Genomic DNA, 15898 nt, shown 5'->3' with positions numbered 1-15898 from the left:
TTGTCTAAAAGCTACTTACAACAAGCACACCAAAGTTGCAGTGAAGACCATGAAGCCAGGGAGTATGTCCGTGGAAGCTTTCCTGGATGAAGCAAACCTGATGAAGGCTCTGCAGCATGACAAGCTGGTGAAACTTAACGCTGTGGTGACAAAGGAGGAGCCAATCTTCATCATCACCGAATACATGGAAAAGGGTATGAGAAGCCCTGGCGAAGTCGGGAGACTGTCCTAAGAGCCACATCCTTGGGACAGTACTCCAGACCCATAGCCCCTTGGTATTGCATTTTAGGATTACAATGTATGTCCCTTTAGGAAACTAATGTAGAACTCCAATCACCTAGGAGCTACAACCCTTTGGAACAGCAATACTGAACCATAGCTCCCATGGAATAGAATTGTTAAACCACTGCTCACAGCCAATAATACTGTGGAACTAAAACCCTTTGACATTGTACGCATGAACCATAACCCTCCTTGAATACTCTCTATAACTACAGTCTCATGGAAAAGCAATACTAAACTTAGAATTATATTTCAGGGGTTTAAATAGTTTTTGAATCATTTGCTTCAAAATAAAACTTTTTAGAATCAAATAGTCTGAAAAATAAATTCCGGAATATTTGATTTTTAGTTTGGTATTTTATACATAATTTCCTAATTCACTTTTCTTCAAATAAGTATGCTTTTCTTTATGAACCAAGCCACTGAAATGACTTTTTCAGACTACTTTTATTTACAATCCATATTGCAGCAGCCGTCTGAGAGAACATCCGTAAAGAGGACCTTGCGGTTATTAACTGGGACCTACCCTCGTCTGCTGACCTGTAGATCTCCCCGCATTTAGGCACTGTCCTCTGCCTTACCTAAGGGATACTGTTAACTTTACTTTAGGGTTGAATCTCCCTTCTTGCACCGCAGCAGGTGCAGTATAATTCGGATTGGAAACCCTTCACTACTACCTGGGGTATCATCCTCTGTAGGGTAGGTATTAACCTGAAGCTGATTAAAGGAGAAGTGTGGCTCAATGATTAGAGCTTCAGACCCTGATGCAGAGGTCTAGCCCGGGACCAGGGTTCAATTCCCCGCCTCGGCGGGTCTTGGGCTCAAAATTCCACGGACCTGATAATTCTCGCCTCGGTGCCTATTCCAATCATGGAGTCCCACTCTGCAACTCTGGGCAATAGCTTGCTTAATATCCACAACGGCCCCCACAACGCTAAGGATGCCTGGCCTCCACCTTGGGGGTGCCCAGGAGTGGACGCCTCACAGGGAAAGCCAGGATGGGTTCCACAGCGGTATTCGTACAAGCGCCTTGAGACCCTTACGGGTGAGTAGTGCGCTATACAAGTATCAATTTACAATTAAATGCCACTGACCCTCCAGGCACAGAGGCATGAAACATATTGACCATATTCAACACTCACTGAAGCTATATTTGTGCATTATTACCAAAAAATAGTTCCCCTGTTTTTATTGTGTTAAGGGTACCACTGATCCAGTAAACATTTTTTGGTAACCCTTAGACTCTTTTAATCGCTTGTGTACCAGCCTACACATGCACTCCCTCACCTGCACTCATCATACAGCAAAGATCTCTGCCAAAGAGCCCCATTGAAGGGCCCATCGAACATATCAGCGCCAGCCCAATGAGAAGCCCCCTATGATGAATCATAATACCCTTCGGGTGTGTGTGGGCAATTCAGTTCTGATCACTTGGATCCCCTCCAGGAATCTCTGGTTGTTTCATCGGACCCACCTGTGAGTGCTCTCACTTCCCTTCTGTGAGGAATTGCATCCTTCTTTATGCTTTACTGTCTATTTAGGAGCATGGGTGCTGGGCCTATTTAAACTGCTCCTTGTCCCTCCCTTGATTTGTTTGTCATTGGTTAATACCATGTTTAGGAATTGTTAGAATAGTTGGTGCTGTTTTGTGCCACTTTTCCTATTGCATTCCTTGAAAAGGAATAGAAATAGGTCTTTTCAACTGAAATTTAATGTCTAGACAAGTTACTTTAGTGTCACCGTATTTGGGAGACACAAAAAAAACTCCTTTAGAAAGTATTCCATAAATACAGTATCATCCTTCTTGAGATAATATATTGGATCCACCACCGTTACAGAATCACAAACAACTTAGATCCTTGAAATACCGATCTACAGATGCAAGGGATATACTTGCTCATGTTGTTGTGTTGTTGAAGCTGATAGCTCCTACGATTGAGATCCACAGTGTAGAAGGTGGGAGATGCTGGCGACCTTTGTAGAGTATGTGCTTTGCCTGATACCCAGGTTTTGCAACAACACGGGCAGCCTTACTGACATAGAACCAGGGGTAGTCAAAACATGTAGAAGCCACAGAGGTTTCAGGAGGAAAAGTATGTATGTACCATAGTTATACAATAGGAAGGAAATAGTGCCCACACAGAATTTATTTTAAAGTAATTGAAATAATTACTCACCAAAAATAATATCACAATACAATATACAAACAGACAATTCATGCTCAAAATATTACGCTATACAATCCTATATAAACAATATACAGTGTAACCAGAAACAATGGCAGGGTGTTTTTTTGTTTTTTTAATCGATTAAATTGTCCAAATCAGAAGGACACTATCACAACCGATGCTTCTCCCTCAATTTGCTAGTGATGCATCAGCAACGTTTCGACCCTTACAATTTACTGGGTCATCATCAGGACAGAAAAGGTTTGGAGCACAAAGAACATAAATCTGAAAAAATAATAGCAATAATGAGAGGGGCCCTGTATGGAAATAAAGAATACTGAATAAAGCAGTATATAACCATGGCCAAGTATTCATGTTGATGACCACTGAACAAAACCAAGCATACAGGGTGGAAGCTTCCCACTTGGCCTTTAACATTTTTTTCCTGTTTCCTTACTTGCAGGGAGCCTGCTGGATTTCCTGAAAAGTGATGATGGTAATAAGATGCCGCTCCCCAAACTGATCGACTTCTCTGCTCAGGTACAAAGCGGAACATAGAGTGCTTAACACAATCTCCCTTTTATTGTTCTCTCACTCACCTGCCTTTCCATAGATTTATTCTCTACCCATCCCATTCTTGTTGTAACATTCTTTCTCGCTTTCTCTCCCTAAACCTAGCCTCCTGAAGGATTTCCCCCTACCTCCTTCCCGTTCATTGATGATGCAATGCTATTTGTCTTACTTTCTCCTTTCTGATTCTCCTCCTCACAGGAATCCTGCATGTCCCAGTTATTACTGTGAAATTTTCCTTGCTAAATATTGACAGGTTTGATCTGCCAAAACTAACCCAACTACACACATTCTCTAAGGGGACTCCCTGTGAGGCACCACATAATCCCTCTGTGAAAGTGATAATAATGAAATCTCCCAACAGATCTCCCTAAGACAAAGACAAGTCTTAATTCATGACCATTCTTCGGGATATGACTATGAACATTAAACTGGCATGCTGGCATGGTCTGTACGGATGCACCCAAACTGGGAGAGTATGCCATAATACAAATAAAATGCACTACGCCCAGTGCCGGTGTAGGGTCGCTGGTCCAGTATGTCTTTTAAAAAAGAAGACCTGGCAGAGATTCAGGGACAGGGATCCTCACACATGTAACTAGTGTGTATGATTGGACCTGCATTTGGGTAGGGTGCCTGGAAATGTCTTTGAGACCCCCATGCACACTCCCAAGTGACACTATTTATAGGGTGCACTAATGTCCACAACTACTTTTGTGATTCACTTGGCAGCCTTTTGTCCCATACATCTGTGTTGATAAAATGGGGTGAGAAATGGAGCAAGGACATTCCCACATTTGGATGGAGCCAAACCCCCAAGCAAATGAGAGAGTGCCCCATTGTGATACCTCGAGTGCAAAATGGGCACATGCACAATCTGTCTTACAGAAGGGAGTATAATATGTAGCCCCCTTCTGTAATACAGAAGTGATCAGATGCCTCATAAAGCGTGTGTAGGCTCTAGAAGCACGTTCATAATGTACCATATGGTGTCCGAGAGATGTTTTGCCTGTTCTGCGATTGTTATCAACCCATTGGTTGAAGCAACCAGCACCACCAGCTGGGGAAATTCCAACAACAGCAGAATGAGGAGCCAGACTGTCACCCATATGTCAAAGCAGTGATTATATTTATTAGTATATTTTTACAGTCATTGCAAGCAGAAACACTGTACACAGCTTTAATGTGCTACCTGAAATCATTAGTGCATGTGTGAGTACACAGAGGTAGAGATAACATTTGGATGATGGGAAGTGAGATAGACAAAAGAGTATTAAGAAACAAAAAAGATACTACATAGATTACATATGTGCATTGCTATGAGTGAGTAGAGCCAGTCATTAGAGACCAGGGAGGTAGCATAAGCCGTGCTGATCCTCTAACCATGGGAGGTGGGCTTTGAGTGCATATTTAAACAGGATGTATGATATTACAACACATGCTTTTACCACGCATGCTGTTACAACGCAGTTTTTACAACGGATGCTGTTACAACGCACAGCGCTTTGGGGTGCTGGATAGTGAATAGTTTAATTTACTATTCCAACTCCAGTCCCCGTGGATAGTAGGGAAGATGTTGGATAGTAAATTAAAACTATTCCCTATCCTAGAGCGCCCCCCAGTGCAACGCGTTGTAAGGGTTTTCATTGTAAAACCTGAGTTGTAAAAGCACTGCGTTGTAAAAGTTTCGTTGTAAAGGATGTTTCCCATTTAAACATAATGGTGGGGGGGTTCCCAGATCCAGCTACAGGTCCTTGTGGGTATAGCTGGGAGGTGATGTTTGACAGAATGAAATGAAAAACAATTTTATAAAGCTCACTAAACCTGAAGGTGTCAAAGCTCTGTGCCAAACAGGGAACTACACCTATGAATGTTGGAAGCTCTCAAGGGAAGGAATTACAAAGAAAAGAGCCTAGTATAAACATGTTTTCTTAAAGATGAAAAATATTTAATTTCCGAGAGATGAGCTGGCAGTGTTCCAGAGTGGCGCTGCCGCAACTGAGAGGGAATGTCCTCCTCATATAGCTTTGCAAAACCTACGAACAATCCCCTTCCTGCAGAATGCAGGTCGGACCACAGAGCTATAGTGTTCAACATAAAAGCAAATTTGCAACAACTAACATCACCTAACGCACCTATCACAGTCACCTATCAAGACTGGACCAAAATTAACACTCCCGACCTTAAAAATTCATTATAAGATGCTAAACCGGACTTGTTAGCAGGTACGAACGAAGCAGTTCCTAGATTAACCACTTGGATTAAAACAGCAGTTGACACTGAAGCCCCTATTAAGAGTCTTAGATCCAGTAGAAAAAGGCCGTCTGAACCTTGGTTTTCAGAGAAACTGAGAGCTCAGAAACGAAATTGCAGAAGGTCCGAAAGAAAGTGGAGGACAAACTATGACCTAGCCAAAAAAAAGAGTATGCACAAACACTATCAGAATACAAGAGACTGATCATTGAGGAAAAAAGTAATTACTTCATGTCGAAAATTTGGAAGCCAAGAATTCCAGCAGGGAACTGTTCGCTACAGTAAAAAAACTAGCTAATCTCCCAGCCAATGTCAAAACAGTCAGCACCCTGGAATTCTGTAACACCTTGGGTCAGTTCTTTATCAACAAAGTTGAGACAGTGTACAAAACCTTCATAGGTGGTAATCACTCCTCCCCTAAGATATCTAAGCCAGGACCAGATAGTCACACACCGGGCACTGGCTTTTTCTTCTCATCTCCCACGTGGGAATAGATCATCCAAGTAGTGAAAACAATAAAATCAGGAGCACCATCAGACACCTGTCCTCCTAAAGTCTTCCACCTGTTCCCTGAACTACTCAGTGAACAACTAAACGTATTGTTTAAGATCATACAGTCAGGCAGGTTCCCTGAAGCATGGAAGACAGCCTCAGACCTGCCTCTGCTAAAAAAAAGCCAATCTAGATCCCGAAGAACCTGGCAGTTACCGGCAGATTTCTCGGATCCCTTTTGCATCCAAGGTATTGGAGAAATCGCTCAACACAGATTACCTCTTTCATCTCCGCTGGAGAACTCCTGGACAACTCTCAATATGGGTTCAGAGAGGGCCACAGAACTGAGACTGCTCTGATCATGGCAACAGAGGAACTTAGAAGATCATTGGATTCAGGAGGGAAGGCCGCCTTGATTTTGTTAGATCTATTGGCGGCCTTTGACACTGTTAACCATGAAATATTAACTGGCAGATTAGCGGAGCTGGGTTTTCAGGAATCCGCCCTCAATCTACTCTCATCCTATCTAACCGGCAGAACTTTCGCAGTAGAACTGGGAGGCTCCACTTCCAAATCATTTGAACTGCCATGCGGTATGCCTCAGGGCTCCTCTCTGAGCCCCACACTTTTCAATATTTATGTGACTCCGTTGGCCTCGATTATTAGGCAATGTGGCTTCTCTGTGGTCTCTTATGCTGATGCCACCCAGGTGGTTGTGTCAGTGTCAAATAACGTGGACACGACAGCTGATTGCTTTAACAATTGCATGTCACAGGTAAACACCTGGATGCAGACTAACTGCCTAAAACTAAACAGACAAAAATTGAAGGCCTTAAGCTAGGCCCTGACCTGTCCTTCTGGTCACCAAGATGGTGGCCAGGTAACCTTGGAGAGTGCCCGACGCCAGTCTCCAAGGTTAAGAACCTAGGTGTGGTCTTTGATGACAAACTGACATTTGATGGGCAAATCAACAAGCTCTCATCCACCTTCTGGTGGATCTTAAAGATGATCAGAAAAATGTGTCCCTTCATACCCTTGGAAGCATTAAAGACACAGGAGACAACATTGGCCCTTTCCAGACTGGACTACAGCAACGCCCTTTATGTAGGGATACAATCCCAGTATCTACAAAAACGGCAGCGACTGCAGAATGCTGCCGCCAGATTGATACTGGGTATCCCCAAATATGAAGCAATCTCCCATAGATTGAGAGCCCTTCACTGGCTCCCAGTGGAGAAGAGAATCATTTTCAAATCACAATACCTTGCCTATAAGGCACTTCAGGGTAAAGGACCACTATATCTGAGATCGCATTTGAAATGGTACGTACCAGCCAGAAATCTCAGGTCATCTCACTCAAAACTGCGACAAGTACCCAAGTATAGGCAGGTTCGCTGGGGAGGAAGAATTTTCGTACAGGGAACAGCAAAAACCTGGAACCGTCTGCCAATGTCGATAAAAAACAGTACCTCCCTCATGTCCTTCAGAAGGCTACTGTAAACTTGGCTCTTTTCCAACTGAGCTCATGAAACCCATAAAAGCCTCGCTCAGTCCCACCACCTCATATATCCTGCCAAAACCAGCGCCAAGACGCCTTCGGGCATACAACTCAAATCAAATCGAATGCTGATCTGAGTAGTCTATGTGGCATGTACCACTGAAATAGTGAACTAATATGCCTTGGTCCTTTGTAGTATAAAGCCAGAAAGACCATGCAAAGCACTTTGAAGATTATCTCCATTCTAACCAGTAACCAGTGGAGAGCGCGAGTACCTTCCCTGACCGAGAAATGTTTCGGAATGTTCAAAATAAGACGTCCAGCAGCATCCTGACTAACCGAATGATTATTCAGAGTACAATTACTGATATTCAAGTAGAGTGCATTACAATAGGCTAAGAGATGTGATCAGAGCAATGGCTACTGATTTGCTCAGTTCAAGAGGAATAAAGGGAAAGATTTTCCTCAGAGCTTTGATAACATAAAAGCAAGTGCTAGTACTACGGCTAACGTGTGACTCAAAATCGAGAGAGTTGTCTAACAGGGCGCCAAGATTGTTTGCCGACTCCACTGGGGTTGGTAGCGGGCCACAAGCCTCCAGCTACCATAGTTCAGACCAGATTGAGTGCTGGGCCCCTAACACAAGTACCTCTGTTTTGTCCTCATTTAACTTTAGGAAGTTGTTTCATCCAGATACTAATGCTGGTCATGCATTGTATAAATGTATCAGCCACAAGAGGCATGTTATCAGTGATGGACATGATGATTTGCGTGTCATCAGCATAAGATAAAGTGCAGTGAGGAGGAGTAGGCATATTAGGGTAGATTTTCAAAGAGGTAATGATGTATAGTGATGTGAATTGCCTTGAAAACAAGAGTAAGATATGTGTATAGTTTGATACAGTTAACCGGTTTGTTGTTAGCAAGGAGACAAAGGTGTGTGTCTGAGAAGGTGACAGGGGGTTAATATGGCAAAGTGGAATATATTCCGGCAAACCAGTCTATAGCATTGAGACTATGTGCAGGAACCTAATTCCTTTTCTTTGTACAACTGATAGTCAGTGCATTACAACAGGGCCTGAAGTTCCTGAAAAGTACGGTAAGACCACGGCCATATGGCACCACCTGGTGGCGGTGCCAAATTACTGCATAATGTGGGGAAATGCCCTATTCAAGAATATGTGGAGGGCTCCAGCAAGCGAATCTAGCCTGGAGTACTGGACAGTCTAGCATTTTCCTACAGTCAAATTCTTTCATATTCAAATGTGTTGGTTTGGAACCAGGGTTTATGCCGTAAACTGAATCCCTTTGTCCTTGAGTGATCTGATCCACCCACATGGTTTCTTGAAATCCTACACAGTGTGTTCCTTAATAGTTTCTTGACTCCAGAGAGATGGGTCTCTGTGCCATTTAAGAGTTTTGGGAAATTAATATTCTTCAGCATGGTAAGTGTCTGAAGTGTACATTTATTCAATGTCCCCAGACGCAAGTTCAATTTTAGACCTTAATAATACTATGAAGGTAACCTCCCTTAAATCCTAAATTCCAAATGGATCCCTGTATCTGTAATGTATTCTGAAATCTCCATGGTCCTCATGTGTCCATCCATGCAGAGGCTGATGTTGCTGTTGCACTCATAAGAACCCTGGCACCACCAAAGTATTGCTGGGTTCATGAACCCCAGTAAGTTCTGTGTCACAATATATGTGCTTGGGTTTGTAATGGAAATTGTAGTAGGTAACCTCTTTGCATTCTTCACAGATTGCAGAAGGGATGGCTTTCATCGAGCAGAAAAACTACATCCACAGAGATCTGAGAGCCGCCAACATCCTTGTGTCAGGAACACTTGTGTGCAAAATCGCAGACTTCGGCTTGGCCAGGATCATCGAGGACAATGAGTACACTGCCAGAGAAGGTGAGAGTGACCACTCTGTGTCTGACAAGCATACACCCAATTATGAACAAACAAACATACTCTCAGTGATGAACAGAAAAACAGACACTGAATGATAAATAGACAAACAAATGCTTAATAATGAACAGTGAAAAGACAAACATGCATTGAATGATGAACTGACAAGCATACATTGAATTATGAACTTACAAACATACACTCAGTGATTAACAGACAAACATACATGTAATGATGTACAGACTGACATAAAATCAGTGTTGGATGGGCTCCTAGTACTGAAAAAGCAAGCATACACTTTGTGATGAACCGCAAACATACTGAATGATGGGGACATACATATATGCTCACTGATGAACAAACATACCCTCAATGATGGCAGACAAACATATACTAAATGATGAAAAGATAAACATACTCTGAAAGATAAACAGACAAATACACAGCAACGAACAGCCAAACATATAGTGAGCAATGGACAGACAATTATACACTCAGTGATGGACAGACAAATAAATACATGCACTGGTGACCAGACAGATCTAAATTCAATGATTGACAAGCATATGCTTAAATATAAACAGTCAAATAATGCTCTCAGCGATAAACAAATAAGCATACCCGGAATTATAAAGAGCCAAGCATACACTAAGAGACAAACTGACAAGGATACACCTAGTGAAAAAACATACACTTTGTGACAGACAAGCATACACTCAGCGATGATCAGATGAATACTGCACTCAGTAATGAATAGACAAACATGCACTGAATTATGAACAGACAAGCATACACTCAGTGATGTCCTGTCAAATATACAGTCAGTGATTAACTAACAAATATACTCAGTGATGAACAAACCAGCATACATTGAATGATGAGCAGACAAGCCTACACTCAGTGATGAACAGACAAAAATGCACTCAGTGATGGACAGACTACCATACACTCATTGGTGAATAGACAGACATACACTCAGTGTTGAAAGGAACAATCACACATTCAGTTATGGACTTAGAAACATAACTCAATAATGAAAGAACATTCATACACTCAGATATGCTCAGACAAGCATACCAGACATATTCTATATGAACAGACACACATGCACTGAATGGAAACAAGAAATATACACTCAGTGATGAACAGACAAGAATGTATTCAGTGATGGACAGAGAAACATACACCTAATGATGAACTGACAAGCACACTTGGGCATGATTCACAAAGTACCTCAGTACTTGTGGCGGATGTAGGAAGCTGGCTTTTTAGGTGGTTGTGCCAATGGTAAGGGCACACCATGTAAAAAGTACAGACAACCCTTTTTGGTTCACAGGGCTTAAATTAATATTCCCAAGTGCTCTATTTATGGTAGTGTGGTAGAGCAATTTAGGCCTATTAGTGGGTAGTGTTAAGCATTTGTTGTACTCACAGTCAATAAATGAGACACACACTCAAAGAAATTTGAGACCAATTTAGAAAAATAGTACAGATTTTTATATAATTTTAGACATCAAGATTATTGGAATCGGGTAATTACTTTTGGAGTTATAGATTTTTGTAGAAATAGAAAATACAGTCGAATAACGTTTTTTTAGTATGAGCCTCGAATGTTGTAATGTTATCCTATGGGAGAAACACTCTGCATAGATAGGCTTGCAAACGTTTTTGATGGTGCCTTCTGGGACATAAGGTGCTTAGGGGCCAAGGTCCAAGAAACCACAAGCGGTTTGATTTTACGTGCCCTGGTATGTCTGAGTGCCGAGGTGCTGATCACATTGGTAGCCTTGAGCGCTTGATGTTAAAGTCTATGGAAGAAGTACCTGCAAAAGAAAGTCTGCAAGTGGGAACTTGAGGACAAGTCCAGCAGACCCCAAAGAGGGGCTCGGCTCTTGAAGGTCCCTGGACCACAGGAACAAAGCTGGTTTATGTGAACCCAAGCTGGGGGTTTCGACCTGAGGTGTTTTGTCCAGCGGGTCGCTGTAGTTAGAGGCTAGAGAAAACAGGGCAGCAGGAGCACTCTCGACAAAGGACTAGTGGATCCTGAATTTCCTGGATGGGAGGTCGGGGTCAGTGGTGTCCGGAATGGACACACAGCATGCGTTGGTAGTTGCAAGTGCTCCGGCACCCAGGTTATTGGTCCTGAGAGGCTCTGGGAGGGATCAGCGCCTCGAGAACTGGTGAGAGTGACCGGACTGACGTCCTGGACTCAAGACAAGCCCATCCTAGTAAGTTGCTCTCTCAGTGGGCCCAATGACCGGCAATACAAAGTACCAGGTTGATGCCCCAAGGAACATGCTGCTTGGCTGTTGAAGGTGGCAACCGTCCTCCAAGGGTTTGATGAGGCTGTTCAGCTTCTGGATGAGTCGGTCTTTGTGACTGTCGCTGTGCAAGCAGCCAGGCAGGGTTTGGCACCAATCTCAGTGCAGGACCTCCATACCTGCCATGTCGCACGGTGCCACAGCGTGACACATGATACCGGCTCCTATCACACGGTGTCCCGGTGAGCAGGCAATATCACATGCTGGCTGGGAAAACCAGCTGAAAACCAATGTGAATAGTGGCTTTCCAGCTCATTTTCTGAGGCTATGAATTGCTGATGTCCATTAAGGGGAGAGAAAACCCCCCAGGACATGGCACTGGCCTCTGCAATCTTTTTTTTTTTGGGGGGGGGGGGGGTTCAAAAGGGCCTCATAGGTATTTCTTGAAATGAGGCCAGCCCCTCTAAGGCCCCACCCCTCCTCACATGGTTAGACTGTTCTATAATTTGGCAGAGTAGGACCTCTGCTCTCATGACTTTGGCTCGTCTTTATCCTTCCTTTGTTTCCCAGTAGATGAATCTGAATTCCTGGTGACAGGGGGACACCTAAATCCTGAATCTAGGGGAGTGCAGGGCAGTAGCCAATGGGCACTTACCCCTGGGGGGACTACACCCCACCATAGGACCACTTCCTGTGGAGAGTAGGAATAATTCTGACCCAGAGTTCTAAGATTCGCCAAATTCAAAATAGTGAAACCCTTTCTTGGGTGTCCACTTCATGTGGCTCACCTTAGGGGTGTGCCTAGCCTGATAGTGCAACTAACTGACTGAATAACTACTGACTAACTAAATTTCCGCCTACTCTGATGCCAAATGGCCCCAAGGCAAGAGATAGTGCAACTAACTGACTGACTAACTACTGACTAACTAAATTTCCGCCTACTCTGATGCCAAATGGCCCCAAGGTAAGAGTTGGCATTCCCCAAGTCTGGGGGGAAGCCGTTGGTGCATATCAAAAGCGACATTTGAGTATTTGAAGCCTCTGGCCTTGACATGCTAATTCACTAGCCATACTGCTGGAGGAGGGTTGAACACCTTCCTCTGGAACAGGCATTGTTTCTGGCCTCTAAGAGCATGGGCTCTCATCTCCAGGAGGTCAGACACTTGTCTGTGATGGCAGGCTGGGTGATACGAGTCAGCGGGCACACTAGAGGACTGGTAGGTTTTCAGGGGGCACCTCTAAGGTGCCCTCGGGGTGCATGTCATAATCAATCTATGTAGGAAGCTGGGTTTCTTTTGCCCTAACCCCCCACTTTTTGCCAGACTACTGATGCACTTTGACTCTATGTGCCCTGGGTCCCTGCCAATCAGGTTCCCAGGGCCTGTGTTATTTCCGAAAACTGTACCTTGTACTCTCAAGTGGCACCTCTCTGGCCACGTCGGTCCTTTGTAAAAGGTACCTTGGGTACTTTGGGCACTGTGGCCAGGGAAGGCATCTAAGCGCAGGGGCACATATCGTGCCACTGCCATTGCAGGCTGCGTGTTTTGGTGAAGAACAAAGTGAAGAGTCGACATGGCACACATCCCTGTGCGCCATGCCTACAACCCACTGCTCTGGCATAAGTCAGCCACCCCTCTAACTGGGTGCACTATACCAGTGGTGAGGGTACAGGTGCATGAGCCTTGTATCCCTACAGTGTCTAGACCAATTTGTAGTCATTGTGAGTGCAGTAATGCCAAACATATGGTGCTATGAGATTGTCATTACGATCTCCAAAGCACCATAATGGCTTTACTGAAAACTGGGAAGTTTGGTATCAAACTTCTTAGCACATTAAACCCACACTGATGCTAGTGTGGGATTCAATTAAAAATGCACTCAGAGGGCATCTTAGAGATGCCCCCAGAAAAACGACCAATCTCTGGTGAGTTCCCTGACTGATACACACCAGCCTGCCACTACGAGACATGTTTCTGGACCCCGGGGTGGGAGCCTTCGTTCCCTGAGCCAAGAAACAAACCGTTTTCTGGGTGGAGGTGTTCACACCTCCCCTAGGTCAGGAGAGCTATCTGTGGCAGGGGAGCTTCAAAGGCCTTGCCGCCTTTGTAATGCGACACCCAGCCTCTCCTGCTATCAGGAGCAGGCCCACTTCCTATCTCCCCTCCTTTCAGCAGGAAGACAGACAGGAAAAATTAGCCATCCCAGAAGGTGTGTCCACCTCTGCCACCCCACCCCTCAGGTGGGGGAGGCGAGGTGAAGCCCACTCTTCAGTGCCCGCCATATTGCAGATGGCTGGCACTCCCCAGTCAGGATAAGGGATTGTGCCCACTCCCTCACGTGGGGTGAGCACACCAAGGGTGTAGTCACCCTAAGGTCAGTAGCCGATCGGCTACTGACCTCGAGACCCCTAAAACGCCCATATATACAGTATTTAGGGTGCAGCCCTGAACCAAGTAGACAGATTCCGGCAACCAAAGAAGAAGAAGGACGAAAGCTGCTCACCAGAGGAGACTGCAGACAATAACTGACTTGGCCCTAGCCCTACCGACCCGTCTGCAGTTTCCAGAGCATCCTGTGCCAAATGTCCCCCTATCCTGCAGCCAGTGACCTCCATGACCCCTGGGAGGACTAACTTCCTTCAACAAAGACCGACTCTGAGCCTTTTGAGGACAAAGAAACCCGACGCTTGGAACCACCGCTGCACCAGTCACCTACGGCCCGAGTTCGAGTGGCCCACCAGTCCTAGCAAGGTCCCCCACCGCTCCAGAGACTGAGTCCACCGAGGGTTGAACCCTCCAGGACTCTCCAACGTCACCTGCAGTCTCTGCACGGAGACCCCCCCCAACCACGAGTGGTCCGGTAAGGTGAAATCCGACCTCAAAAGACATCTCTGCGTCCAGCCGCCCTGCGCCCTGGAGAAAAGAAACCGAGGTGCACCTACATCCCCTACCCCTCCAACTTACCTGCCCAGCTGTTTGTTCCTCCCAGAAGTCTTCCTGGACCAAGCCTGCAGCCATAACTCAAAACCGGCAACTCCCGTTGAAAACAACAGGACACCCAGCGCCAAAACAGCACCCTGCACCCTGATGTCCCTGCACCGCTGCTGTGCACTTTGTGTGCTAAACCGGATCCCCTTTGCACTGAGCATAGCACCAGGAGCTTTACTCCCACAACCTTATGGCCTGCTCGTGAGCATCCACAAACCGGAGGCCCCCATTGAATAACATTGGGCCTCAGCACTCTGCACCCAGCTGCCCTAGTGCCGCTGAGGGTGTAACAAGAGTGCATCCTTGACTCTGGGGGAACCCTGGTTCTAACCCCAGAATACCAACTCTCACAAATCTTTACTTACCTGTAAGCCGATAACTCTATTTTCCTCCATAGGATTGCATTGCTTGAAAATTGTTCAAATTGTGGAGTTGTTTTGTATAAACCATTATTTAGAAAAAGAGAGGAACCCTTGGTGACCCAAAGCACTGGAATTAAGACAGAAACTCTAACAAAGTGTCCCCTGGGAATACTTTATATTCAGAAATTGTTCAGGAAATACTTCACATCATCCAGTCTATTCTCATGCACTCGGCATGCAATCAAAGAGGGCACTGCTTAACCCAGTGTTTGTAATGTATTGACACAAAAACCTACAGTTTGTACATTTGTGATCACAGTTTATTAGGAAAAATTAATTCAAAGTTAAAAACATTTTATCCAAAAATCACACAAGAAAGAATCATTACATTAATAAAATTGCAACAAAATTAATCACAATAAAGAACAACATGAAAACACAACACAGAGTTAAAACAGACAATGATCTTTGTCATAGGTCGCCATAACCCACAGCATTAATTTTACAAATGAACCCTGGCGTCTTGTAGTTCATCAACATCTAGGGTAACATAGTTTGGATAGATTTATGGCAAAAACGTACTGCTGTTGTATTAGAGCATCTATAAACATAAACACATATATACATAAAATCTAAGTTAATATGAACATAAAAACATATACTATAACTTCAAAATATTGCCGAAATTAAAACTATATTGCTTCACCCATTTTGTTTTTTAAACTGAAGTTTATAATGCCAATATTACAATCCACTTGGCCCCAACAGTGCCTAAAAGGCCTTTACAGAAAGAGAATTAAAAAACACTCTCACCCTTCATTTGTTCAAAACACCTTAGTTGGCTCTTATAGTGATAAAGAACCATATTCCAAACATTTAGCAATCTACTTTCACACTATAACATTCACCCAGTCAAATACAAACATCCATCTTGATGTTACTTAAAAAGAGCATGCTTACTTACTAGTGGTGTGCTAAAATATTGTATAAAATATTGACAAAACTGCAAATGTGCTAAAAGTGATTTACTTACCTTTTGTCTAGGAGATGTCTTAGCGTGATATCTAACCAAAACCAAAACACAATGCCAATACTGATCACTACTTCACATAA

The 15898-nt window shown here is 44.1% G+C and overlaps 1 protein-coding gene across 4 annotated transcripts in view; it reads left to right on the top strand.

Annotated features, from left to right (window-relative positions):
- Nucleotides 1–15898, top strand: part of HCK (HCK proto-oncogene, Src family tyrosine kinase) — a 216870-nt gene that overhangs the window by 181280 nt on the left and 19692 nt on the right. For all 4 annotated transcript variants that reach the window (XR_015297624.1, XR_015297623.1, XM_086932677.1 and 1 more), the window contains exons 10-12: nucleotides 12–194; nucleotides 2914–2990; nucleotides 9025–9178. Coding sequence is in view for 2 of the 4 variants with exons in the window: in XM_086932677.1 (XP_086788803.1) it covers nucleotides 12–194; nucleotides 2914–2990; nucleotides 9025–9178 (414 nt within the window). In the remaining 2 variants the exon portion in view is untranslated. The remainder of the gene's footprint in view (nucleotides 1–11; nucleotides 195–2913; nucleotides 2991–9024; nucleotides 9179–15898) is intronic.

This window comes from Lissotriton vulgaris, chromosome 7, assembly GCF_964263255.1.
Source record: "Lissotriton vulgaris chromosome 7, aLisVul1.2, whole genome shotgun sequence".
Lineage (NCBI taxonomy): Eukaryota > Metazoa > Chordata > Amphibia > Caudata > Salamandridae > Lissotriton > Lissotriton vulgaris.
Note: the sequence above shows the minus strand (reverse complement) of the source record. Positions and strands in the feature narration are given on the sequence as shown.